This window comes from Triturus cristatus, chromosome 6, assembly GCF_964204655.1.
Source record: "Triturus cristatus chromosome 6, aTriCri1.1, whole genome shotgun sequence".
In the NCBI taxonomy this organism is placed as follows: domain Eukaryota; kingdom Metazoa; phylum Chordata; class Amphibia; order Caudata; family Salamandridae; genus Triturus; species Triturus cristatus.
This window is the reverse complement of record NC_140589.1, coordinates 892,877,643-892,903,178: the sequence shown is the minus strand read 5'-3', so window position 1 is coordinate 892,903,178 and position 25,536 is coordinate 892,877,643. Positions and strand designations below refer to the sequence as shown.

General features: G+C 45.4%; 1 protein-coding gene across 3 annotated transcripts in view; it reads left to right on the top strand.

Annotated features, from left to right (window-relative positions):
• Positions 1 to 25,536, top strand: part of TIAM2 (TIAM Rac1 associated GEF 2) — a 336,144-nt gene that overhangs the window by 46,314 nt on the left and 264,294 nt on the right. For all 3 annotated transcript variants that reach the window (XM_085611533.1, XM_085611535.1, XM_085611534.1), the window contains exon 4: positions 23,108 to 23,543. In XM_085611533.1, coding sequence (XP_085467659.1) covers positions 23,108 to 23,543 — 436 coding nt within the window. The remainder of the gene's footprint in view (positions 1 to 23,107; positions 23,544 to 25,536) is intronic.

The following is a 25,536-nucleotide window of genomic DNA, read 5'->3' as shown; positions in this document are numbered from 1 at the left end:
ATGCGGCAAGGGTGTCAGGGGATTGGAGCTATGTGACCTTTGCCACAGCAGAGGCACATGACCTATCATCAAAGGGGCGACGGGTCAAAGGGCACGTGCATTGTAGTTTTATAAGTTAGCCAAGACCGAGCCCCTTCTTCAAAGACAATCAACTCCATCAAGTGTTTATGTTGTGGCGTCACCCAATACTGATTTCATTACGATTTGAAGGAAGATATTTTATTCTACTATTGCCAGACAGTGAAAAATGTTTCTTCTATTTCATGTTGGTGTCACGAGAAGTTATTTCTCGCTGATTCAAAGTGTTTCCGGTGCCACATTGAAATGTTTTTTTTGTCCCTGCCCATTTGCTCTTGCTTTGTCAAGCGGGTACATAAGCAGAAACGACTTAATCAGTATATTTGTTAAATAACATAATTGGGTGCCGGATGACTTTACAATTAGTTGATGTTTACTCAGTAAACTTTACTGCGCGTTTTAAGTCTTTTACACTAGGAAGTGCCCCAAATAGCAAAGTGTACCAAGCAAACAGCTTGAAAGTGCGCTTTTATTTTTACTCAACCATTTTCTGACAAGTTCAGTTTTTTATCAGAAAAAATAGATTTTGTATACAAAGAGACACAAAACAACATAACAGCACATTTTTTGCGCACTCGGGGCCTCTAACTCCTTTGTCAACAGAGCAGCTGTCTGGTTTGCTAAGGATATCTTGGGGACATTCAGAAAGCTTCCCTAGAATGTATTCCGCCCATTCCTTGCCATTGGCATTGTGTTTCGCAACTCAAATTTACTTGGTTTCTATTTGTTGGCTTTATTTGTTTTAGGCTGTCTAGCTTGAGTTCGTCCCTTCAATGGCCCATACACTATTTACAGTATCATTCCACCAGCGTTCGATTTCTGTAAACAGGCCTTTAATTCTTGTTCTTATATTGTCACATTTTAACCCCTTCGCTGCGGCGCAAATTCCGCCGCGGCGCTGGGGGGGTGCGGGGTGAGCGCTGCGCCGCAATGCTCATGACGGAACCACGCCGTCATGAGTCACGGGCGAGCTGTGCTCATGACGGCGTGGTTCTGTCACGACTCCGCCCACTTGCATTGTTTGCCCGCACAGGCGGGGAATCAGTGCCGCGTGGGCGGAGCGGCCGCAACGGCCGCAGTTATGACGGAACCACGCCGTCATGAGCACACGCCGCCCGTGGCTCATGACGGCGTGGTTCCGTCATGAGCACGCAAGGGGTTAATGTGCATTCAAAGACAGAGGTCAAATGTCAGGCTCTGTCTTCAGAGGGAGTTCATGGTGTTTACCTTTCTTTCTCTGACTTCAAGGTGACAGGATTTATGTGACAATCATGCTGGCTACTAGGGAGGTGCTGGAAGGCTGTAGGAACTAATTCGTTTCTAGCACACAATAAAATGTAAATGTCTGTAAATTAAAGGTGCAGATATTTAAGAGTATATCCGAATTTGGAAATCAGTCAGTCAGTCAGTCAGTCAGTCAAAAAGTCTTTATTCGGTTTAGTGCAAACCATAAAAGCATACTGCAATAAATACATATTAAAAACAGAGATTTCATTAATAACACAATACCAACATTAAAAAGGGTACAGTTCATTTCTTCAGAGTACGAATTACCACAGTTAAAAAACTTGCAATATTAAAGGTTTCCCAAACATTATTTAAAAGCTGTAGATACAAAAAAGCAGGTCTCACTTGGACAAAGCCTTTATCTTTTAAAATTGGGATTAAGAAACGTTTCCTGATGTCAATAAAGTGCTCACAAAAGAAAAAAAGGTGTATAATGTCCTGGGGGGAGAAATTATCACAGGAACAAGGGCCAGGGTCTAGCACCCTTTTCCAAACTGTCTTAGCTCCGATCAAAGAGTATAGTTGATTCAACCTAAATCTGGTTAAAAGAAAACGATGATTTGGGTTTGTTACATATCCCAGATAAGGTTCCATGAGAGGTGTTGTTTTACAGAGCTGGTGGCTCCTAACGGGACCCTTAACCAGCTCCTTCTCTTCCCTTGCCAAAGAGGATATGCAACTATAACTTTCTTTGCACCAGTTGATGTCGCCTTTTACCAAAGTCTCGGGGGAAAGATACAGCTCTGGTCTCCCGAGATTTTTGGCCAGGGTCCGAATGTATTTCAACCAAGGTATATACGAGCCATGATCGAGCGAGAGACAATCTCTCAGAATGGTGTGGTTCAAGTGTAAATCCGGGTTGAGCCAGATACTAATCCATTTCAGGATCGGGGCCAGGGCAATGCTGTCTTCAAGGTAACCAATTCCTAGTTCCTGGTGGACGATATAATTAGCCGTGCAAATTGGTACTGAGAGGAGATTTTTTAAAAATCTATCCTCGACAGTCTGAATGCTTTTAGCATTTTTAATGCCCCAAACCTCAGCTCCGTACAAGGCTATGGAGAGACACTTAGCCTTGTAAACTTGGATAAGAGCCTTCAGTGGTCTGGCTCCCAGTTTTCTTGCAAAGCCCAGGACTCCTACTGTAGCTCTTGAAAACACAATCTTTTTTGCCTGTATCTGGGTTACCCCGGAGTCTCGATCATCAAAGAGGACGCCCAGATAAGGAAAAGAAGAGACTCTCGATAATTGATGGCCCCCACAAGAAAAAGTTTTGGATTTGGCAGATTTAGGGCCAATGACCATGACATGAGATTTAACAAAATTTACAGATAAGTCCAAATCCTTCATAAAATCAGCGAAAGAATTTAACAGAAGCTGAAGGCCCACTCCCGTTCTGGCGATTAAGGCAGCATCGTCAGCATATAAAAGGGCAGGGACTGAATATTTCCCCGCATGGGGGATATCTTTACATGAGGCGACAAGGGTAGTGTCCAGATCATTTATATATAAGGTAAAAAGGAGAGGTGCCAAAATGCACCCCTGCCTAACCCCATAAGATATGGGTATATCTTTGGTACAGTTTCCCTTTTGGTCATAACGAACTGTGGCTATTAACTCTCTATGTAGGTCCGCTAAAAAATAAACAATCTCTTTATCAACACCAAGATCTAGGAGCATAGGCCATAGTTTTGATCTATTAACACGGTCAAAGGCCGAAGACAGGTCCATAAAGGCAACCAATAAGGTTCCTTTTTTGGCCACCGTGTATTTACCAATTAAGAGTTGTAAGTTTAAACATTGGTCTATGGTACCCATCCCTTTCCTAAATCCATACTGGACCATAGAGAGTTTTCCAGATTCCTCTAGCCAACCATTTAGTTGGGCAAGAACAACTCTCCCCAGGACTTTCACTGAGGAGTCTATAAGAGAAATTGGTCGATAGCAGCTCGGGTCGCCTCTATCCCCCTTTTTAAAAATAGGGACGATCACCGATTTCGCCCATGTTGATGGGAGGCCCTTTTGACATGCATTTATGAAAACATTAAAAAGAATTTTATACCAGAGTTTAATATCTGATTTAAAAAGGTCAGCCGGGACTCCATCGGGTCCCGGGGCCTTATTACTTGTCATTTGTAAAATGGCATTTGTCACCTCTATTTCTGTGAAGGTCAACGTATAATTGTCAGAATTAAATAAGGGCCCCGCCCTTAAACCATCTCCATCATAAACCTGTTTAAAATGAGCATACCAGGCATCCTCTTGGATGCCGCATTCAAGCTCAGTGTTACTTTTACCATTAAAAAAAGGTTTATTTATAATAGACCAAAATTTCGCACTATTATTAATGACATCAGTGGACAGTAAATCATTCCATGCATTTTCCCTGATTTCAGTTTTACGTTTCTTCTGAGCCAGTTTGTAGGCCTTCCTACAGATGGCAATTTCTGCTCTGTCCGGTGGAACCGCTTTAAGAGCTGACATAAGCTTCCGTTGGGAGAATGAGCAGCTGTGATCAAACCATTTCTCTCCAACTTTGGGATTATCCTTACATACTTTTTAAGATCTCTGTTCACCTGACAGCAGATTTTTTGATAAGCTGTCAACACTGCATCACTGCAGATCCCATCTTGTGAACACAGAAGTAATTCGTCCCCAACCATCTCCCACAGATTTTTAGTGAAATCTTCTGGGACCAACTGACACCATTTCAGGCGTCGCATTTGATCTGTCGGCCTTATGTCCAGTAAACTGACAGTCGGTTTATCCACTATTCCTTTTTTAAGATCATCAATAAGAGTTAACTGGACAGGATTATGGTCGCTAAAAGTAGACCAATTAACCTTATAATGACTTACATTACCAACTAAATTTGATGTAACAAAAATGTAGTCAATGGTGGAACCTATTCCGCTTCCTTTAAAAGTCGGGGTGTCATTTATATCATTTGCGGGATAAACTAAATGATTCCCAACTAGAAGCTCGTCTAAAAGAGTCCCCTGTGGTGTATGTTCAAAATGGGAGTTACCTTGATCTTGTGGACCTAAACTGTCCCATATAAAACAATCTTTAAAACATAGATGAACATTAAAATCGCCAAGCACAATAACCGAATACGGATTTTTACAAAGTTCATTATACATTTGTAAAAAATCAAATAGACTGCGTAAGTGTTCATTAGGCATATTCTGAATAAACGAATTATAAAAATTTACTATAAGCCAGATCCCATTTAAGTTGGAATTAATTTCGACTGCTAAACAGTAAGGTGAACCCGTTTCTACTTTGCTATATTTGCCATCAATAGTTAATGCAATAAGGGTCAAAAGACCGCCTTTAGCCCTTCCCCTATTTGAGGCAACCGCTGGTGACCAAAAGGCACAAAAACCATCAAGTAGAAAGGTGTTTTCAGTGTCCCAAGTTTCTTGCAGGCCAATAATTTCATGACCTAATAGAGTGTCCCTCCAGATAGGGTCATGCACTTTGTTATTTAATCCAGCTATGTTCCAACTAAGGACGCTTGTGCCAAGGGGCGATTGTGGGATACTGACAGTTGCATCCACTCTTTCATCATTGACAGTCCCCAATGCAGGCATGACATTTTGTGTGTCCTCTCCACGTATGGTTGATACAGAACCACCTGGTGCCATGACCTTACCCTCCACAACGGGCAAGTTCTCCATGCTAAGTCTTATAGTGCCCCCATGATGCAGTCAATCATTAGAGTCTAAGTTACTCAGGGCCTGAAAGCGATTTGAAACGGCAAGACCCTGAGGGAACTGGCTTTCAGGATGACTTACTCTGGGCTCCCATAGAACACTGTGGGGTAGTATTTTCTGTTCTTTATAGAAATGGCCCAATGAATGGAGGGTGATACCCTCACCAGTGTAAGGAAGCAAAGTGGCTTTTGATAGGATGTTGTGCACTATATGGGGATTACTAAAATTTATTATTACACAATCCCCCTTTATAGTCTTGCGTGATCGCCCAACCCAGGAAACTCTTCTCGCGGTCAAAATCAGATGAGATAAATATACTGGAAAGCCAAAATTCCTATTTAGCCACGATACTGATTTATTTTTAAGAGATTCATGGGTTTCAAAGGAGGAATTCTGGGCAACATCCTTCAAAGGAGGAACATTTTTTAACACAATGACAAAAGGGGCACAGTCAGGGGGGAGATCTGCTTTTACACCTCCCAGGTGTGTACTTAATATTGCATCATTTTTGCTTGGGCAACTGCCAGAGGGAAAGGTAATCTTCTCATTTACTGATGGAACAGTCACCGGTGGGACTGTGCTATTTAGAGTATCCTTTGAGTGCTTCATGATATCAACAGAGACTGGTAGGCCCTCCGCGGCTATGGTCGGGTTCTCAGAAGAAATGGTCTTATTTGCCAAGAGATTACGTAGACCTTCAATCTCGACAGATAGTTCGCCAATTTTGGTAACTAGGGGTTCAACAATTTTCAAGATTTTAGACTCTACGAGGCCTAACAGGGATTCAAGTTGATCAGAATCTAACTTAGCCATAGGATGATTAATAGTGGCTGTATCCTTAGTGGCCTGAGTGGTTGGCACAGAGCCCGTCTTCTTATGATTGCTTCGTGTGGGACCCTGTTTAAGATGAGTCCGTTTACGGGATCTTAACATTCTCTGGGATGGCCGTTCCGGAGAGTCTTCTACAGTCTCATTAACGTCAGTTGTTAAATCTCTATTAACTTCAAGTAGATCCTAATCACTAGGAATGTGATCATCCAAAGATGTTAAATCATTCTTTTCATTTTCACAATTTGTGACATGGGGTGAAGTAGAGAGTACGATGTCTATATCATTCAACAAAGGACCAGCAGGCAAAGAATTTGAACCATGACCTAGTGATTTACGTCTATCACTGTTGATTTTGGTGACAACTTTAACTAGGTAGTTATCCAACGTTGAGATAGGCGCTGATTTACCTCCTGCTATCACTTTAGCCATGTTTTATTATGCCCCTGAGAGGGCCTAAAACTTCAATTAAACTTTCACAAGTGCGGCAACGCCAACATGTGTCAATATACCTAATGAAACTTATTAACCACTCATTTACAAACAATCCAAAGTCTTACGGTTTAGTGGAGGGGCCCGTCCCGGCCTCAATCGGTCCTCTGAGGGCCACAGAGGGCCCGCCCTTTGCCCGGGCTTAGCCCGGCGTCCGCCCGCGCGCGTCCCGCGACGCGGAGGGAGCACCAGTGTTTTAAGCGCCTCCGGGCGCGTTCTTCGTCATCAGGAGCCGCTGGGGCACCTGGGAGCGGTAGTTTTCCCCGCTGTGTGGCCGCGCGGTGAAGCGGCGGCGAGAGGAGCCCAGGCAAACAACGGCGAGACTCCAGGTGAGGTTGAGGGGACACCGACAACACCTCACGGTCCCCTCGTTCAAATTTCCGGCTTCCCCGCTCCACCGAGGGAGCACCAGTGTTTTAAGCGCCTCCGGGCGCGTTCTTCGTCGTCAGGAGCCGCTGGGGCACCTGGGAGCGGTAGTTTTCCCCGCTGTGTGGCCGCGCGGTGAAGCGGCGGCGAGAGGAGCCCAGGCAAACAACGGCGAGACTCCAGGTGAGGTTGAGGGGACACCGACAACACCTCAGGGTCCCCTCGTTCAAATTTCCGGCTTCCCCGCTCCACCGAGGGAGCACCAGTGTTTTAAGCGCCTCCGGGCGCGTTCTTCGTCGTCAGGAGCCGCTGGGGCACCTGGGAGCGGTAGTTTTCCCCGCTGTGTGGCCGCGCGGTGAAGCGGCGGCGAGAGGAGCCCAGGCAAACAACGGCGAGACTCCAGGTGAGGTTGAGGGGACACCGACAACACCTCACGGTCCCCTCGTTCAAATTTCCGGCTTCCCCGCTCCACCGAGGGAGCACCAGTGTTTTAAGCACCTCCGGGCGCGTTCTTCGTCGTCAGGAGCCGCTGGGGCACCTGGGAGCGGTAGTTTTCCCCGCTGTGTGGCCGCGCGGTGAAGCGGCGGCGAGAGGAGCCCAGGCAAACAACGGCGAGACTCCAGGTGAGGTTGAGGGGACACCGACAACACCTCACGGTCCCCTCGTTCAAATTTCCGGCTTGGAAATCACAAATGAAGCACATTTTTGGGTAATTCTTAAGTGTGGTGGAAACAAATATTTTAAAACGATCAAAACAAATCAGTATACTAGGTGATGACAGATTCACACATTCTCCAGTATTGGGGTATCTTTCATAGATTCACATGCTTGAATTATTCCCCGTCGTCGAAGTGGGAGTCCCAAAGTACATAAAATAGCAATAGCATAGCAAAAGCATAGCTAAAAGAACAATAGGAAGTCTTGTAACATAGAAGTTAATAGGAACAACTTGTCACTTTAATAGCTTGTCCAAGTCATTAGATATGGTCCAAACTCCAGCAAATCAGGTGACAGCACCCTCCGGAACCTTCTCCCCAGAGCCCCAGGCTCTCAGATTTTCTACTGCAGGTCGTGTGAAGGGAGTCTCCCTGAGCTCTGCTCAGTACTTCAACTTTTTCGTCAGGAATTCTACAGAATATCATCACTACAATGTCTACTACAAAGAGATCACTCTTCAGACACTGTGAGTCTTGTGGGAAACTTCGAATTTATTCTGAGGACCCACACTAAAAATGTATCTACTGTCTCCACCCTGACCATCAGGTGAGAGATTGTAAAATCTGCAGGACTTTTCCTCAAAAGACCTTAAGAGACAGAGAGGGATGTCTTCTTCTGTGGCTGCAGAAGTTCAAGACAAAGGATAATCCCCTGTCAGATGTTGAGAGTGATTCCTCTCTCAAGACTGTCGCATCCAAGAAGAGAGCTAGTGAGGTGGTGATGGCATCTCCTAAAGCTATGATGCTTAAGAAGCATCACACTTCTAAGCTTGAAGACCAACCTTCCGTCTCAAAAGGCGCTTCTGCTCTTCCTAAGAGTCAGTCTCTACCCTCTACGCCTCCGAGATCTAAGTGTCAAGTGTCAAAATCTCTTCCTGAGATACTTTTGCCTCAGAAAATTGGTATCTCGTCGACAAGCTCGTCGTCGATTCCTCGGTCGACGAAGTCTTTTGTCGTCACTACTACGACGACGACTTCCACCCTCTATTCTCCTCAACCTACAATGATGATGTCGTCGGCGTCTTCTCCGTCGACGCTTTTGTCGGTGACGGTGAAGCCTCATTGGTCTACCACCTCCCTCTTTTCGTCAACGAAAAAGAAGAAGCACACCGTCTCTGGTCATTTGTCGACGGACATCTCTTCGCCGACAAGGCGGTCAACGGCCTCCAAGGATCAGACTGCTTTGTCGACGGCTGCTTTGTCGACGGCTGCTTTGTCGACGGCTGCTTTGTCGACGGCTGCTTCGTCGGCGGCTGCCTCGTAGACGGTTGCCTCGTCGACGGTTGCCTCGTCGACGGCACTGAAACCTTTGCATACAGAACTTCAACTACGCTTCACGTCGACGGCTGCAGCTTCATCGGCGGAATCTTTGGTTCCACCTCCAGCTTTGATGCCTCTAGTCCCTTTGAAGCCTTCAGCAACTCTTTTGCCACCATCAGGACTGACGGATGTTTACCTGGTTCAGCGCAGACAGCCTTCCTTGGATCTTCTATTACCAGTTCAAGCATCTCCTAATCTTCCATTGAAGCTGTTTGATTATGGGGCTGATGAAGAGGATTTAGAAGAGGATGACCGGTTTCTTGCTGCTCTTAGTCCTTCTGAGCTTCTCATAAAGTGCTAGGATATGGATGATGACCAAGAGTATGATTATTACTCAGAGCCTAATATTCAACCACCACTTGAAAATCCGACTGCACAGATGCCCATATTACTCATTTCCAATTTGCAACATATGCTTGATGACTACTACCGCCGTTTTCCTACCTCGGAGCCGCCTTCATCAGTTCCTCACACGCCTATTCCTCCGCCTTCATTGATCATTGGGCCGCCCCTCCAGTTTCTCTGGTGGCATCGAGATCTCACAATCTGGAGGACACACATACCACTGACGAAGACAAAGAAGAAGGGTAGATTGATGATAGATTCCTACTTTCCGAGTGGGACAATTATCAGATCCAGACTCCATCGCCTACCACTCCAACTCCTGTTGACTCTCCACCAGCTGATATAGGAGTTTCATGTTCTCATGGACAGAGCGGCCAAGAGATTCCATCTCCCTATGGTCACCTAAGATGAAGATTGTTTCTTATATGATGTCAAAGAACAGCCACAGAAATAGGTACGAGCTATACCGATTATCGACTTCATCTGGCAGAAGGGATTGAAGGTCATAAAGACCCCTGTCTCCATTCCTGCAGTCCTCCCACGCCTGGATAAGAAGTACAAGGCCCCGGATAATTTGCCAGCCTGTCTTATTAGTCAACCAAAGCCAGACTCGGTTATCTCTCAGGTGGCACAACGTCGTGCCAAGAATCCCTCGTCTCCGTTGTCGGCTTCTGATCGAGAGGGCAGATGCCTTGACTCCATTGGGAAGAAGTTTTCCACCATGGCGGCAACTACAGTCCGGGTGGCTAATTCTCTTGCTATCCTAGGCCGCTACGGCAGGCAAATGTGGTCGGAATTTCCCACTTTATCGACATGTTGCCCGAGGCCTCTAAAGTGGAAGCTTTAAAGATACTCCAAGAGGGAGAACGGATCTCTGCCAAGATCATTGATTGTGCAGTGGACATCTCTTCCACGGGGTTCTGCCAACTGGCAGGGGCGGCAGTCCTCTGACATCAGGGCTGGTTTAAGGCTACTTCTTTCCGGCAAGAAGGACAAACAAAAATTATTGACATGCCTTATGACGGCGAATCACTTTTTGGCCAGCACATTGATGACGCCCTCCAAGCAATAAAAAAGGATACCGACACTGCACGTACTCTCGGCACTCTACAATTTAAGAAACATCCCTTTCGTGGTGCGAAGGGTCGTGCTTCCTCCTATTTTTTTCGAGGAGGCTACAATCAATACCGGCAGTACCAACCCTATCAGGGTCAACAGCGTTACTCCTCCTCCCAGGAACAGCAGTCTTTTTGTCAACTGCCGGCTGCCTCTTACAAGCAGTACAGAAGAAAATCCTCCTACAGAGACAGAAATTCCACAAAAAACACAGTGACAGCTGCCACCTGCCAACCACTCTACCCATCAAATCGACCAAGGTTGGAGGGCGCATCTCACATTTCTTCTCCAACTGGTCTGCCATAACTACAGATCGATGGGTTTTGGACATAGTGCCCAGAGGACACACTCTAAAATTTGTAAAATTTCCCCCAAATTCTCCTCCCAGGGGTCCTCCTCCTGCCCATCTGAAGGAACTTTTATGTCAAATCAAGGTCATGTTAAAGAAAGGAGAATCAAAGTGGTACCAAATCTACAAAGGGATGCAGGCTTCTATTCAAGATTCTTCCTCATCAAGAAATAATCGGGTGAGTGGTGCCCCATTCTGGACCTTTGATCCCTCAACAAATTCCTCAAGAAACAAACCTTCCGGATGTTGTCTCTCCAAGAGGAGCTTCAATTACTGTCTCAGGAGGATTACATGACAACACTGGACCTTCAAGATGCCTATTTTCATGTCCCTATCCTACCCAGACACAGAAAATTCCTGCGCCTCAGAGTGGCTGGCAGAGATTTCCAATTCAAGGTCCTTCCCTTCGGCCTCCGCTCTGCGCCCCGAGTGTTTACCAAGGTCTTGGCACCGGTAGCAGCACACCTTTGTCAAGCTGGTGTCCAAATTTTTCCTTATCTCGACGAGTGCCTTATAAAGGCGCAGTCATTCACAGTCTCAACCAGACACACTCTAATATGCCGGTCTCTGTTTCAGTCGCTGGGCCTTTCCATCAATCCGGAGAAAATCTCACATTACCCCCTCTCAAGTAAGGACTTTCTTGGGGGACATCATAAACACCCAACAAACAAGAGCATTTGTATCAAACAAAAGAGAACAACGAATTTACACACTGGCAACTCGCCTGCGCACAAAAAGGTCAATTTCTGTTCGACAGTTCAAGCCGCTTCTGGGAATGCTCTCTTCCTGCATTCCCCTAATTTCCAACTGTCCCCTCAAAATGAGACCCTTACAGGAGGAACTCGACAAACCATAGCAGCAAGTCTCAGGGTCCTTCGACGATGTTGTCAGCATCACATCTCGGATGCAGAGAGCATTGTTATGGTGGACTTGCATACCAAACGTCTCAGTAGGCCGCTCGTTTGTAGTGGACGCTCCAAATTTCATCCTCATTACAGACGCCTCCCTCGAGGGGTGGGGAGCGCATTTTCAGGTCCTCACAGTCCAGGGGAAATGGGACACACAGCAACAAACTTGGCACATAAACCTCTTGGAATTACTGGCTATATTCCTGGCGCTGAAATCCTTTTGCAACCTCATTCACGGAGCTTCAGTGTTAATCCAGACGGACAACACGACAAGCATGCATTATGTAAACAAACAAGGGGGCAAAAGGTCCACTTTGCTATCCCTACAAGCTCAGCAAATTTGGGATTGGGCGATTCAGCATCAGATCACTTTAACGGCAGTCAATGTTCCGGGAGTGTCCAACATTCTAGCAGACTCCTTGAGCAGGTCGATCTCATCCAACCACCAGTGGGAACTTCATTAACCAATGTTAGACCGCATCTTTCAGCTTTGCGGACGCCCCAATCTGGATTTGTTTGCGACCAACCTGAACCGCAAATGCCCATTCTACTCAAGTTGGCTTCCCCAACCAGGGTCGTACTAGAATGCGTTTTTGATGAACTAGTCAAAAAATTATGCTTACGCTTTTCCACCGATTCCTCTAGTCCAAAGGGTGCTTCGGAAGATGCGGAGAGAACCCTGCTGCATTCTTCTCATAGCCCCCAGATGGCCTCGCCAGATCTGGTTTACAGAGCTCCTACTTTTGTCGGATTGCGATCCAATTTTGTTCCGCCCAATTCCGGATCTTCTTGCTACGAACCAAGGACAGGTCTGCCATCTGGATCCAACATCACCATGAGTTTGCCAGCTTAGTTATTCCTTCGGACTGCAGAGAGGTCCTTGCTAAAGCCAGTGCACCCTCCACTATCAAAACCTACAAATTTACGTGGAAACGGTTGTCTTTGGTGTGAAGCCTCAAATGTTCACCCTATTTATTCTGCGCCAGAGCAGCTTCTGCCTTTTTTCTTACAATAAGCGAAATCAGGACTCTTTCCCTCTACTCTTAAGGTTTTTCTGGACGCAGTTTCCAGATTCCGGCAGGATAGTTCCAATTCTCTTTATTCTTCTAGAATAATACAACAATTTATCAATGGCTTTTTTTGGATGTTTCCGCCAATTTGATGCCCGCCTCTGCCTTGGCATCTGAACGTTGTGTTGGCTCAACTCATGAAGCCCCCATTTGAGCCCATTCATAAGGCCGATCTCAAATTCATCTCTTGGAAGACTTCACTGCTTTTAGCTCCTACTTCTGCTCGACGAGTCAGCGACATACAGGCTTTTACTATTAAACCTCTTTTTCTTTAATTTACCAAAGACTCTGTGGTGCTCCGCACTAATCCGGCCTTTCTTCCTAAGGTACCATCTGTTTTCCACCTGAATGAGCCGGTCATCTTAAAAACTTTTTTCCCTAATCCACAGTCGCCAGCGGAAAATACATTACATTCTCTTGATGTTAAAAGATGTTTAAAATTTTACTTGCAAAAGACAGTCAGTATTCGCAAAAATGATCAGCTTTTTATAGCCTACGGCAGGATGCGTAAGGACATCCACTAACTAAACAGACTATTGCACGTGGGATATCTAGTGCAATTTCCTTTTGCCATCAGCAAGCGGCAAGACACTTCAGCAGCGGTGAAAGCGCATTCTACTAGAGCAGTCTCCTCTTCTACAGCTCTCTTTGCTGGTGTGCCTCTTTATCAGATTTGCAGAGCTGCAACATGGTCCAGCAGACACACCTTTACCAAGCACTACTGCCAACAATGCAGACACAGCTGTGGGGCAAGCGGTGCTACATAATCTTTTTAAATAAGGTGAGCCTCTGTTTCTTCCCTCCTCCTGCACAGAATGTATGTATATTTGTACTCTTGCAGATAAACGTGCCCATGTTTACTGCTATCTTGTATTTATGTACAGGTATTTCTCTCGTACTCTGTTTACGATTGACTTATGGTTTACCATACTTAATTCTAGAATTACTGCTATCTACTCTGATTCAAGCATGTGAATCTATGAAAGATACCCCAATGCTGGAGAAGAACATAAGTTACTTACCTGTAAACTGTGGTTCTCCAGTATTGGTATCTTTCGTAGATTCACATGCGATCCACCCACCTCCCCTCAGAGGCTCCCCTCTTATACTTGACTCTTATGTCACTCTCGTGCTCGAAAATCTAAGAGCCTGAGCCTCTGGGGAGAAGGTTAAAGAGGGTGTTGTTTCCTGATTGGCTGGAGTTTCTATTAGCTTCTATGTTACAAGACTTCCTATTGTTCTGTTAGCTGTGCTTTTGCTATGCTATTGCTATATTGCTATTTTATGTACCGTGGGACTCCCACTTCGCCGACGTGGAATGATTCAAGCATGTGAATCTATGAAAGATACCAATACTGGAGAACCACAGTTTACAGGTAAGTAACTTATGTTCTTATCGTTTGTCCACAGTAAAACTGTAGTTCTATGCAAATGTAATGGTCATTTCAAGTGAAGATGTGTAGCCTGTAATGGCATTGTGCTACCACAGCATGCATACTCCACTTCATCCCACTCATCCAACTCTGCACCACTCCACACCTCTGCACTCTACTCTGCAGCACTCCTCTCTCTGCCACTCCACTCTATGTCACTCCACTCTGAGCCACTCTACTCTACTCTGCACCACTCTATTCTACGCCAGTGCACTCTACCCCATTCTACTCTACACCACTGCACACTACACCACTCCAGTCTAGGCCACTCTGCTCAACTCTGACCAGTCCATGCTACACCACTCCACTCTGCCACACTGCATTCCATACCACTGCACTCTACACCAATGCACTCTACTCTGTACCACTCCGTTCTACACCAGTGTACTCCACGCCAATCTAATCTACTCTGCACTGCTGCACTTTACGCCACTGTACTCAGTGCCACTGCACTCTTCCCTACACCACTCAACTCTGCGGTGCACCACGTCACTCTATGCTACTTCACTCTACTCTGAAACAATCTACTCTATCCCACTGCACTCTATGCCCTGCACTCTACGCCACTCTACTCCACTCTGCGCCATTCCACTCTACACCACTCTACTCTATGCCACTGTCATCTACACTGCACTACTCTACTCTGCACCACTCTTCACTTCGCCACTGCACTCTGTGCCACTCTAACCACTGTATTCTACACAACTGCACTCTACATCAGTTTAGTTAAAACCAATGCACTCTACACCTCTGCAACTTACGCCAATCTACTCGGCACCACTGCACTCTATTTCACTCTATTCTTCCCTGTACATTACCCACCGCTCTCTATGCCACACTACCCCACTCTGCATCACTACATTCTATGCCACTGCTCTCTACTATACACCACTGTTTCTATGACACTTTACTCAGCAACACTGCACTCTCCGCCACTGAACTCTACGCCACTCTGCACTGCGATGTATGCCACTCCACTCTACTGTCACTCAGCTGCACGCCGCCAAAGCACTGTACACCTCCGCAATGTACACCACTCTACTCTGTTTCTCCCCACTCGATGCCACTGCACTCTATGCCAATCTAATCTACTCTGCACCACTGCACTCTACGCCAGTGCACACTACTCTGAATGACTGCGCTCTACATCGATTCACTCTAGGCCAATGCATTCTGCACAACTCCTCTCAAAACCAATGCCCTCTATACCACTGCACTCTACGCCAGTCTACCATCCATCACTTACTCTAGCCACTTTACGACACTACACTCCACTCTGACACTCTCCTCCACTCTACACCATAACACACTCTTGACTCTGACACTCCACAACACTCTCCTCCACTCTGCTACATACACTCTTGCAACTCCCTCTATACCACTTAATGCCACTTTACTCCATTCTACACCACTCTACTGCACTCTGCGCCATTCCACTCTACTCAGTTTTTACAAAGAGAAAGAGCGTTTTCCAGCAGACATTGGGGTTTTCACTGTGTCTGACTACTGTTTGCAAACTGCATTTAAATGTGACTTTTTTTCTCGCTTTGGTGGGTATTCTGTGAAATGTACTTACTAGGTCCTGGATGCTCAATGAAGTGAGACATCCATGCCATAGATCCACGTTTGACCCCATTGTCACAATTTCAAGTCCCAGCGATTAAACTTAGTCTTAAATTATTCTGAGGTCGATAAAATGAGTACACCTAGTCTGGTAACAATAAGCATTTGTTATCTGACAGCAGCCCTAAGAGACCGCTTAGCGGGGTTAAAGTGCACTATACAAATTTGCCTGCTATATTATGTAAGGGCGGTGAGCATGAACTAGGTACCAGCTGGCAGTACTGCAGCATCAGCCGTGTAACATGGAAGACCATGCAGACTTTGTGAAGTTTGCATTAAGGTGACAGTGATGATCACGTTGCTGCACAATGCCAGTACTGTTATTACATTGTCCCAGGCACAACCGGCACAGTTAACAGTGGTGGGGCAGGGAGTCAACAGACGACGGGATAGTGAAAGTAAAATAAAACAAGCATTGGCATAGCCAATATGTCTCGCTTTTGGGACCTTCTAAGTATTTAGTTATGCAGCACAATATCCTTGGTGCAACCACATCAACTGTTGCGTGGCTAAACACTTATAAGGTCCCAAAGGCGAGACCTCTTTGCTATGCCAGTGCTTGGTGTGGTTGTGTGTGTGGTTGTGTATGTTTGTGTGTGTGTGGTTGTGTGTGTGGTTGTGGGTGTAGGTGCAGTTGTGGGTGCGGTTGTGGGTGCGGTTGTGGGTGTGTGTGTGGATGTGTGGTTGGGTGTGGTTGTGTGTGTGGTTGTGGTTGTGTGTATGGTTGTGTGTGTGGTTGTGTGTGTGGTTGTGTGTGTGGTTGTGTGTGTGGTTGTGTGTGTGGGTGGTTGTGTTTGTGGTTGTGGTTGTGTGTGTGGTTGTGGTTGTGTGTGTGGTTGTGTGTGCGGTTGTGTGTGTGGTTGTGGGTGTGGTTGTGTGTGTGGTTGTGTGTGGTTGTGTGTGTGGTTGTGGGTGTGGTTGTGTGGGTGTGGTTGCGGGTGTGGTTGTGTGGTTGTGTGTGTGGTTGTGTGTATGGTTGTGTGTGTGGTTGTGTGTGCGTGTGGTTGTGTGTGGTTGTGTGTGTGGGTGGTTGTGTTTGTGGTTGTGGTTGTGTGTGTGGTTGTGTGTGTGGTTGTGGTTGTGTGTGTGGTTGTGTGTGCGGTTGTGTGTGTGGTTGTGGGTGTGGTTGTGTGTGGTTGTGTGTGTGGTTGTGGGTGTGGTTGTGTGGTTGTGGTTGTGGGTGTGGTTGTGGTTGTGTGTGTGGTTGTGTGTGGTTGTGTGTGTGTGATTGTGTGTGTGTGGTTCTGTGTGTGGTTGGGTGTGGTTGTGTGTGTGTAGTTGTGTGTGTGGTTGTGTGTGGTTGTGGTTGTGTGTGTGTGTGGTTGTGGGTGTGGTTGTCTGTGTGGTTGTGTGTGTGGTTGTGTGTGTGGTTGTGTGTGTGGTTGTGGTTGTCTGTGTGGTTGTGTGTGTGTGTGGTTGTGTGTGGGTGTGGTTGTGGGTGTGGTTGTGTGTGTGTGTGTGTGGTTGTTTGTGTAGTTGTGGTTGTGTGTGTGGGTGTGGTTGTGTGTGTGGTTGTGTGTGTGTGGTTGGGTGTGGTTGTGTGTGTGGTTGTGCCTGTGGTTGGTTGTGTGTGTGGTTGTATGTGGGGTTGTGTGTGTGACAGTAATACTAAAAGCATCTCAAAATAAAGGAGCACAAACATCGAGTTTGTGGAAAGAGAAAGCATGTTGTAAGTCAAACGGGCGCGGCAAAGCATTAACACAACAACAAAACAAACAAGATCACTTAGCGAAGAGTGAGTGCTGATAATGGATACACACAGCCCATCATCTTAAGAGTTCGATTGCAGCCAATGTGCACTCAATCCTGCCCCCTCCTTGTGAGTTGCACCCCATATTTCATGAGTTGTAACTGCTGCACCCACCATAGCGCTTTGAGATCTAAAGCGCTACATAGGTCTAATCGATTAACCATTCGCCAATATGCTGTGCTTTTAAAGAGAATGTGCCAAAAGTTTCCAGCTTCCTCATCATGTCCTCGTGAAAGCGCCAACGAAAGGACTCCCTGAATGGTGCAACGGACATGAATCAGCCGCTGCGATCAGAAATAAACACTGTGAACGTTGTCCAGTTTCACAGTAACATTTCCTTAATGTTCTTTAAGTCACAAAACAGTAATACTAAAAGCATCTAAAAATAAAGGAACACAAACATCGAGTTTGTGGAAAGAGAAAGCACATTGTAAGTCAAACGGGCGCAGCAAAGCATTAACAAACAACATGTTCTTTGATGTTCTTTGAACGAGAACATCAAAGGGGCGCCGCGAAAGTGATCGCGGGCGCTTAATGAGCATGACGAGGTTTGCCAGCCTCTGCTCCTAAGTGCGCGCCCGCCCACATGCACTGTAGCTCTAGGCTGGCCATGGAAGCATTTTTTTGAGCCCTCACAAAAAGTCTCTCCAGACCAGTGCATGCGCTGGGTCAGGCGAGACCTAAAAATTAATAAAACCACGTACCTTGCGCTCGCCTTCTTAGTGATGTGGCCAGCACATGGTAAGTGTTTTTTTATAAAACTTTGCCTATCCCTTCATCTGTCGACTCCACCCTGCTGCGCCTCACCGCTGTTACCTGTGCCGGCTGTGCCTGCATTGCCTTCAGACTAAGGTAAATGTTACATTTAGGAGAAAATGAAGGTACCATGTGACTGTTAGAACCACAAAGGGAAAAAGTATATTGAATTAAAATGCAGGTTTCTAGAGTTCCCCTTTGGAAAGTGGTTTGAAGTTCGTGTGAGATGTCCAGAGCATTTACTGATCGGAGTAAAGTGTCTACAAGGTGAGTCCTCAAGGAATGAGAACAAGTAACCCAAGAGAGGATCAAGCAAAGGCCTGAGGAGAGAGAGGTCTAGGTACATACAGAGAGAGTCCTAGGAGCAGAGATGCTCCTCCATGCACACAAGCAGGAACTATAATTTCCACCATTTTTCCAGCTGATAGCCCACCTCCACAGGGCTGGTTTGTTTTATTGGAATTGGTGCTCCTCAAGAATATCTTGAATTGTCTGTTTTAGACTATTTGACACAAACGACCACAAAGGTATCACATAAGGTGGTTGTTTTCTTGCTCTCTAATTGGTATTACACACTGGTGATAGCTCCTAGTTGCCCCTTTCCAACAATTATTATTCTCAGCAGACAGGTTTGAGATGTGCTGTTGCATCCAAGGTACGTGACCAGTCCTCCTCATTTCATTCAGTCTTTGCACCAACAGAGAATCTCAAGCCTTTACTCTCAATCCCACAATGGTTCTACTAACAGAAAGGACCTGGGTTCTCTGAAAGTTTCAGACCCTCGCAACTGTATTATGAATGTGCCTTCATGAATGGGTTCTATTCACGCTGATGAAGGAGTGCCAGCTAGTGCAGAGTGGGGGTGCGCTTTCAGAGCTGTGCAGAATGTTGCCCTTTTATGTTGTCTGTTCTGTATTTCGCATTCAGTAGTAGTGACTTGCATGATCCATGTGCAACAGTTAGATCCTTATTACAAGTTCTCTGTATTTATTTGTTGGGATATCAGAAGCTGGCATCTTTGGCTCTGGCCGGTATCCCCCACCTTTATTTAGGGACTATTGAGTGATTTCCCCTGAAATGGGGAATAATGTGCCGAACCAGGAATACCAGGTCCACATCAGTGTTTTTTTCACATCCCTTCAACAATAATGGCCCAAATTTGCATCCATTTGCCACCTGCTTAGAGCTGGTGGTAACTGCATGTGGGGGGCTAAATTTGAGTCCTTTGTGCAGGAATTGGGGTTGGGAATACGGGGGGTAGAAAAGCAGGTGAGTGGAAAGCTGGGGGAGCCTTTGCAGCTCCTCATGGTGTCCAGGAGCAGTGAGAGCAGGGCCGGGTGCTGCAGCTGCCCGCAGAACCAACAGTTCTACATCCGATCCAGGCTTGAGTCTGGTGTTTCCCTAACCTGGAGGGAACCTTAATCTTTCATTCTGCATTTTGATGTGGCCCTCAATCTCATCAGTACACTGATATTAAACCCCCTTTGTTGCTGTCCTTGCCTTTACCTGCGCGATGTTGTTTGCTTTGGACCTTTCTTTATATACTTTGCACTTGTTTCTCACAGCTCGTTTAGTGACCTTGTAACTCTGTGAACCTCACAATAAACCTCTTCCAGACTTCGAGGACTGGCCCCAGCATCCTTCGCAATCTTCCTTTAGTATTTCAGGCTGGATTGTCATGTCAACATCTTAGTCCCTCTATACTGCCTGTTATAGAGCTTATCTGTCCCTGTAAGCCTCCCATTTAGAAATAATTGCAGTGATCTGATTGTGCAGGCTGTAAACACTCTATCATTTGAAATAGTTCTAGTACAATGTCAGATCAGGAAACCAGGGTTCTGCTCGCATCACATAAACTACTGCCGTCTTTATATATTTTTACAAAGGTGGTTTACAGCTGCGCAGTTAGTAGATCAGAAGTACACTGATTTCCACTTTCATCTAGAGACAAAGCGAGAATAAACCATGGCGCCTTGATCAATCTGTTCCTTAGGGCATGTAAAAAAACCAAAGTACTCCAAATGTGCAACCAATATAGGTGGATGTGGACAAAAAATGCACTTTTATAATTTGTCTTAGTCGTGATCACAAAACCAATTCTTCGTAATCACTGCTTGTGACACAGTCTTAATGCACGTATTAAAATGGGGTGACATAGATAAATTGATTTAAATAGGTCAGTGCGCATGGAGCACAGGCAAACAGCCACCGTGCTTTTACTTGTGTTCAAAGAACCATCAAAACCACGAAAAATATATATATCAGAATAAGAATCATCCTTTGTCGGCCTTCACTTATATTTTCCATCCTCCTTATGATTTTATATCCCTTGACAAACAGTTGTTGCTAAGTTGAAATTGACTCATTTTGTGGTGAAAGAGTTTTGAGGGAAGACGTTTTACAGCTGTGAGAGTCGGGACACCAGACACTATTTCCATACCTCTGTTCTTGTGACTCACTTAAGCCCCACAGGCAAGTATGGGTCACGATGTTGGTGGCGTAAGACAGCAACTCGTGGAACTAATGGGCATTGGCTTATTTCTGTGAAGCAGTCCAGTAACACTTGTAGAGAATGACAGAGAAGTGAAACTTAAGCCAGTTCATGACTTACTGGCTTTGCTCTGATATATGTTGAGGTTGTTGGGACTGTTTAACAATCAAAACTGAATGAAAAGACTTAAAAAATAAAAGAATGCACATTTTCGTGGCTGATAAATTAATTTTCACAACTAGTTCTCCCGGAATCCCTTTACCTTGGAGAGTTGAAAGGCGAAGGTGAATAGAGAAGGCTGGTGGTGTGTCTATGGTACAACTGTAAGTGTAGGGAGCCAGATACAGGAGAAAGGTGAGGCCCCCTGATGGAAGTAACTATTCCAAATTGAATTGAATTGAGGGTTGTGCCTGGCAGGAGTATCGCAAAGACCCATTGGGTGTTCTCAGTGGGAGCATTTTACTTCTGTTGAGTAGCAACAACCACTTCCAATGACATACTTTGAGTGAAGGTCTTGAGTAAATGAACAACTTTTTCAGGTGAGTGTTGACCAAGCTGAGTCAACTGATAGTAGCGTAGAGGACTATTGCTTCACCAAACCTGGGAAACCAAGGGGTCCTCCATGGCAGATGATCTGCGGCCAAAGAAGGTCAATGAACACGGTTCAAACGTTTGAGAAGAGCGAAAGAAAGGGGAGGGGAAAAATGGAGTAGGAAGAGAAGAAAGTATTTAAGAGTGAGAGGTGTAAAGAAGTGGGCCAAGAGAGGGAAAGAGGCAGAGAAAATGGAAGAGTCCCAGAAAGAAAGAGACAGTGAAAGAACAGAAAGAGACCGAGAAATATAGGTCGTACAGTGAGAAAGGGAGAGAGGATGAAACGAGGTGAGAGAAAAGGAGAAAGAGAAAAAAAGAGTGTGTACAGAAACCCGATTAGTTGTTCTCTTGTGTGTATACTGTTACTATTTTCTATAACATACAAGTTAAAAAATGAAATTGACTATTAGCTAAAGTATCCCAAACAGATGCTAGGCTAGTGGACAGCTATTGTAGAAAGGTTGCCCCAATTGGCAGCCTCTGCTTTCCAGTTTGCCCCGACAACGTAGTGTAAACTGCTGCCAGTCATGCATTTGTGTGTCCTGTCTCCAAAGTAACTATGTCAGTCAAGATATCCCTTAGCCTAGATTCTGAAACCGATCACTGATTGACTTTATTTACCTTTGGTTTCAGTCTTTGAACAACAGGTTGTTCATTTGGTGTGTCAGTCGTGTTGGCTCTACCAAAAGGTGTGTATACATCCTTGCAGTGAAGTAATATGTTTTTTTCGTTAAATGGTGTTCTATTTAGGTCAACGTGATGGGAGACTAAAACACTAATTTAAAGGACTATGGGCTTCAAAGTGGGGAAAAAGCTGAACGAAATCAGCCTGTTTTAGTTTTGAAAAGATGAACGGGAACAAGAGGGAAAACCCGAAGGTCAGCATTTGATCTGTAAATGTGTTGTAGAGTCTAGTACGAAAACCAAGGTAGACTATATATAACCATAGATTCACAGCATCACGTGTACTGAAAAAAATTAAACAGCTTTAGCAAATGTGAATTCATGCATGTGTGCTGGGATCCTGCATTTGACATGCAGGTTACACACAAATCAATATAGCAAATGCAGAGTCCACTGAGTTACTGCATGTCTGAATAAATTGATGATCACATCCGACTTTATGGGGCAGATTTACAAGTTCTGGCACATCCCTGCAAATCAGCAGGGATTCGCCCAGAATGATGCATCACGCAAAACTACCCGTGCGCCACCATGGATGCGCTGCATTCACAATGCGGCGCGCCATGGCGCACGGATAGGCAGATGCGTGACGTATCTGTCGGCGTAAGGTTGGCGCAGTGCAAGAGTCATGTCGCGGGCCCGACGCAACTCTAGCACTGTTCCAACCCGGCCTATCTCCAACATGCTGCGTCACGACTTACGCCTGCTTCAAGCAGGCGCAAGGTTTTGACTCAGCGGTGTCGGAAAAGTGACTGAGTGAAATCTTGTAGATTTCACTGCGTCACTTTTCCAAGGCTTTCCTCCGACGGAACGCCCACACAGCGACGGAACGCCCACATGAAACCTGACGCAGGTTTCATGTGGCGCAGTGCTTTACAACGTGACGCCTCTGCTTAGATGCATCACGTTGTAAATAAGTCGCAACGTGGTGCATGGTTTACGCCGCTGCTGCGTTACAAAAGTGACGCAACAGTGGCGTAAAAGTGTCGCAAGGGGCTTGTAAATCTGCCCCTAAGTGTTTTCCTACAGTTTCATTATACTTATTGTTTATGTGTATAGCATCCGTGGTGCATACTTAATGGAAACGCACAAAGAAGAAACAAGAAGGCAAGCCTAAAAGGTAATAAAGTAGTTTCCTTGAACTTATTGGCTAATTTTATGATTTGCAATTTCTGTTTCACACAGGAGTTGAAAAGCAAAGACATGGGTGACTGCTTTGACAGTGGAATTGACGGCCTCACAGCAGACTCCGGCTCTCCGGTGCAGTCGTCGAGCTTCCAGTGGTCTCCTGGCTCTGGGCAGATCTTTCCCCAGCGAAGTGAGTCCTCTAACGCAATCAGCAGCGATGCAGTGCGCCAGAACATTTATGAGAGCTTTATGCGGGAACTGGAGACTGATAAGTCCAATGTGGAGAACCCAGCCACTGGACCTGAAACAGAAGAGTCCAGCAGCGACTCGCTCAGCTCCCTGGAGCAACTGGACCTGCTCTACGAGAAGGAGCAAGGGGTTGTGCGCAAGGCGGGGTGGCTCTTCTTCAAGCCTCTGGTCACCCTGCAGAAAGAGAAGAAACTGGAGCTGGTGACACGCAGAAAGTGGAAGCAGTACTGGATCACCCTCAAAGGTAATCATTCTATTATCTTCTGTGAAAGATGGAGCCATATTGTTGGGTGCATGTTTTCCTAGCAGGTACCACATTTTCCCTTTCTATCATCTTCAAGAGAATGTGGGGTAAACAGCGTTTACTTCGCATGCGATACTTCACATGCCATTACACTGCGGTCGTTAGAACGCGTTGTTAGTTTGCATACCTTTACTACGCGAGTCAGAACAACGACTTGCGTTAGGGGGGAGAAGGTGTTGGATTTTAAATCCAACACCTTACCTAGAGTCCGCACAGACTGGAGTTGGAATAGTAAATTATACTATTCCAACATCCAGTGCCCCCTACTGCAATTCGTTGTTCCGAATTGCCTAGTAAAGGTATGCCAACTAACAACGCGGTCGTTCTAACGACCACGTTGTAATTGCATGCGTACTAAACGCATGCTAAGTAACAAGTGCTATTCGAATGTGGAGGGTATATGGTTAGGCTACATTTCTGAAAAGCAAGTGTGGAACAAAATTTCCCATAGGTAGTAGGTCTCGACTTTTGACTTTGCTAATACTTTTTGCTGCATCAGTAAAAGAAAAAAATGGTTATTGCAGAGGCTGAAAGGCATCTGCAAAAAAGAAAGGAAGAAAGCACAAGTGCAGCGATAAATATGCGCTCTTGTGTCATCACAGCTGCGCTACTCGTGACATGATGCTGTGGCAGCCACTTTTTCTCTTTTCATTTACCATTCCTAAACGGTGAACGTCCATCTTGGAGCAGTATATTAAAAAGTATGCCAATGCACATTATATAGAAAGGAGGAACCCAGTAGTAAGTTGCAGCTGCCAGCCCCTAGAAAAAGCAAACAAAAAATAGTAAGAATACACATGGACTCTCATGACGTCTTACAAGAAAAAAGTAGTTCCTTGATGTGGAACTGTGTATGAATATAAATCATCTAATCAAAAGGATGGTAAAGAAGCTATGCTTCACTTGAAGGACAAACAAAAGAAGAGGAAGTAAAGCTAGTGAATAAGATTGACATGAAAGTCAATCAATGTTAAGCAATGGCTTAACCTAAAGCCCGCTCTAAGTGTTTGTAGTGTACACAATATGTCTTCAACAGCAGCTAAAATTGTCTGTATACAAGACCTAAAAACTTAACATTGCATCTTGCATTGTAGGTAGATGTTGAACTACATGTGGTGGTGTTAGATTTGATCACAAATACCAAAAGAAAACTAAGCTACAAATAGCCAAAGCAGCATTCACAATTATCGCTGCCATGCCAACATCCCAACCCCCTTAACTTGGGTATGTTAAAATGAGACATGAAGATTAATCCATAAAATTAACTTACAATATGAGTGTTCAAGCTACAGTGGTCACAGTGTGTTGTGATGGTTAGGTCATATGCCTTTCTTTGATTCAACTCCAAACGGCTGGAGGCACTACCTTAGTTACTACAGTCCTAACTCTGAGTAGTTCTAGCCCCTGGCGTACAGTTATGTAATACAATTATGGCTGAGGCAAAGATAACGCAATGCCGGCATCACTAGAATAGAAGTTAAAATGTAGGCTTAAAGTAGTCCAAATGAAAATGGAAGGGAAATAATCATGTGTTGTAGATAGGCTACCGACCACCTCTGTACTACCGAGCTGTGATTGGTATAATCTGGCAGAGGAGAAAAGTGCCTTTTGTTCCGCCAAGCCTTATTGCTCCGGTGTTCCACGTGGTAGCATCCTCAGAAACAAGTAGGTAGAAGTAATTAAGAAATTATGGGTTGCTGCAGTTGTAATCGGGGTTGCTAAATCAGAGGTTTCCAGTCACAAAATGCCCTTCAAAGCATCTGTGCCACGACCCCTAGAGAGTTGTAATGCGGGTAGGCTTGAAAAGAGACATTTTTTTCAATAGCGTAAGATCCCTGCCAACCATTCATTTTGCTGGGACGCACACTAAACTGTGTTCATAACTGAAATATCAAGTGTGCTGTACCTCTACTCGCACTACAAATTAGGAAGA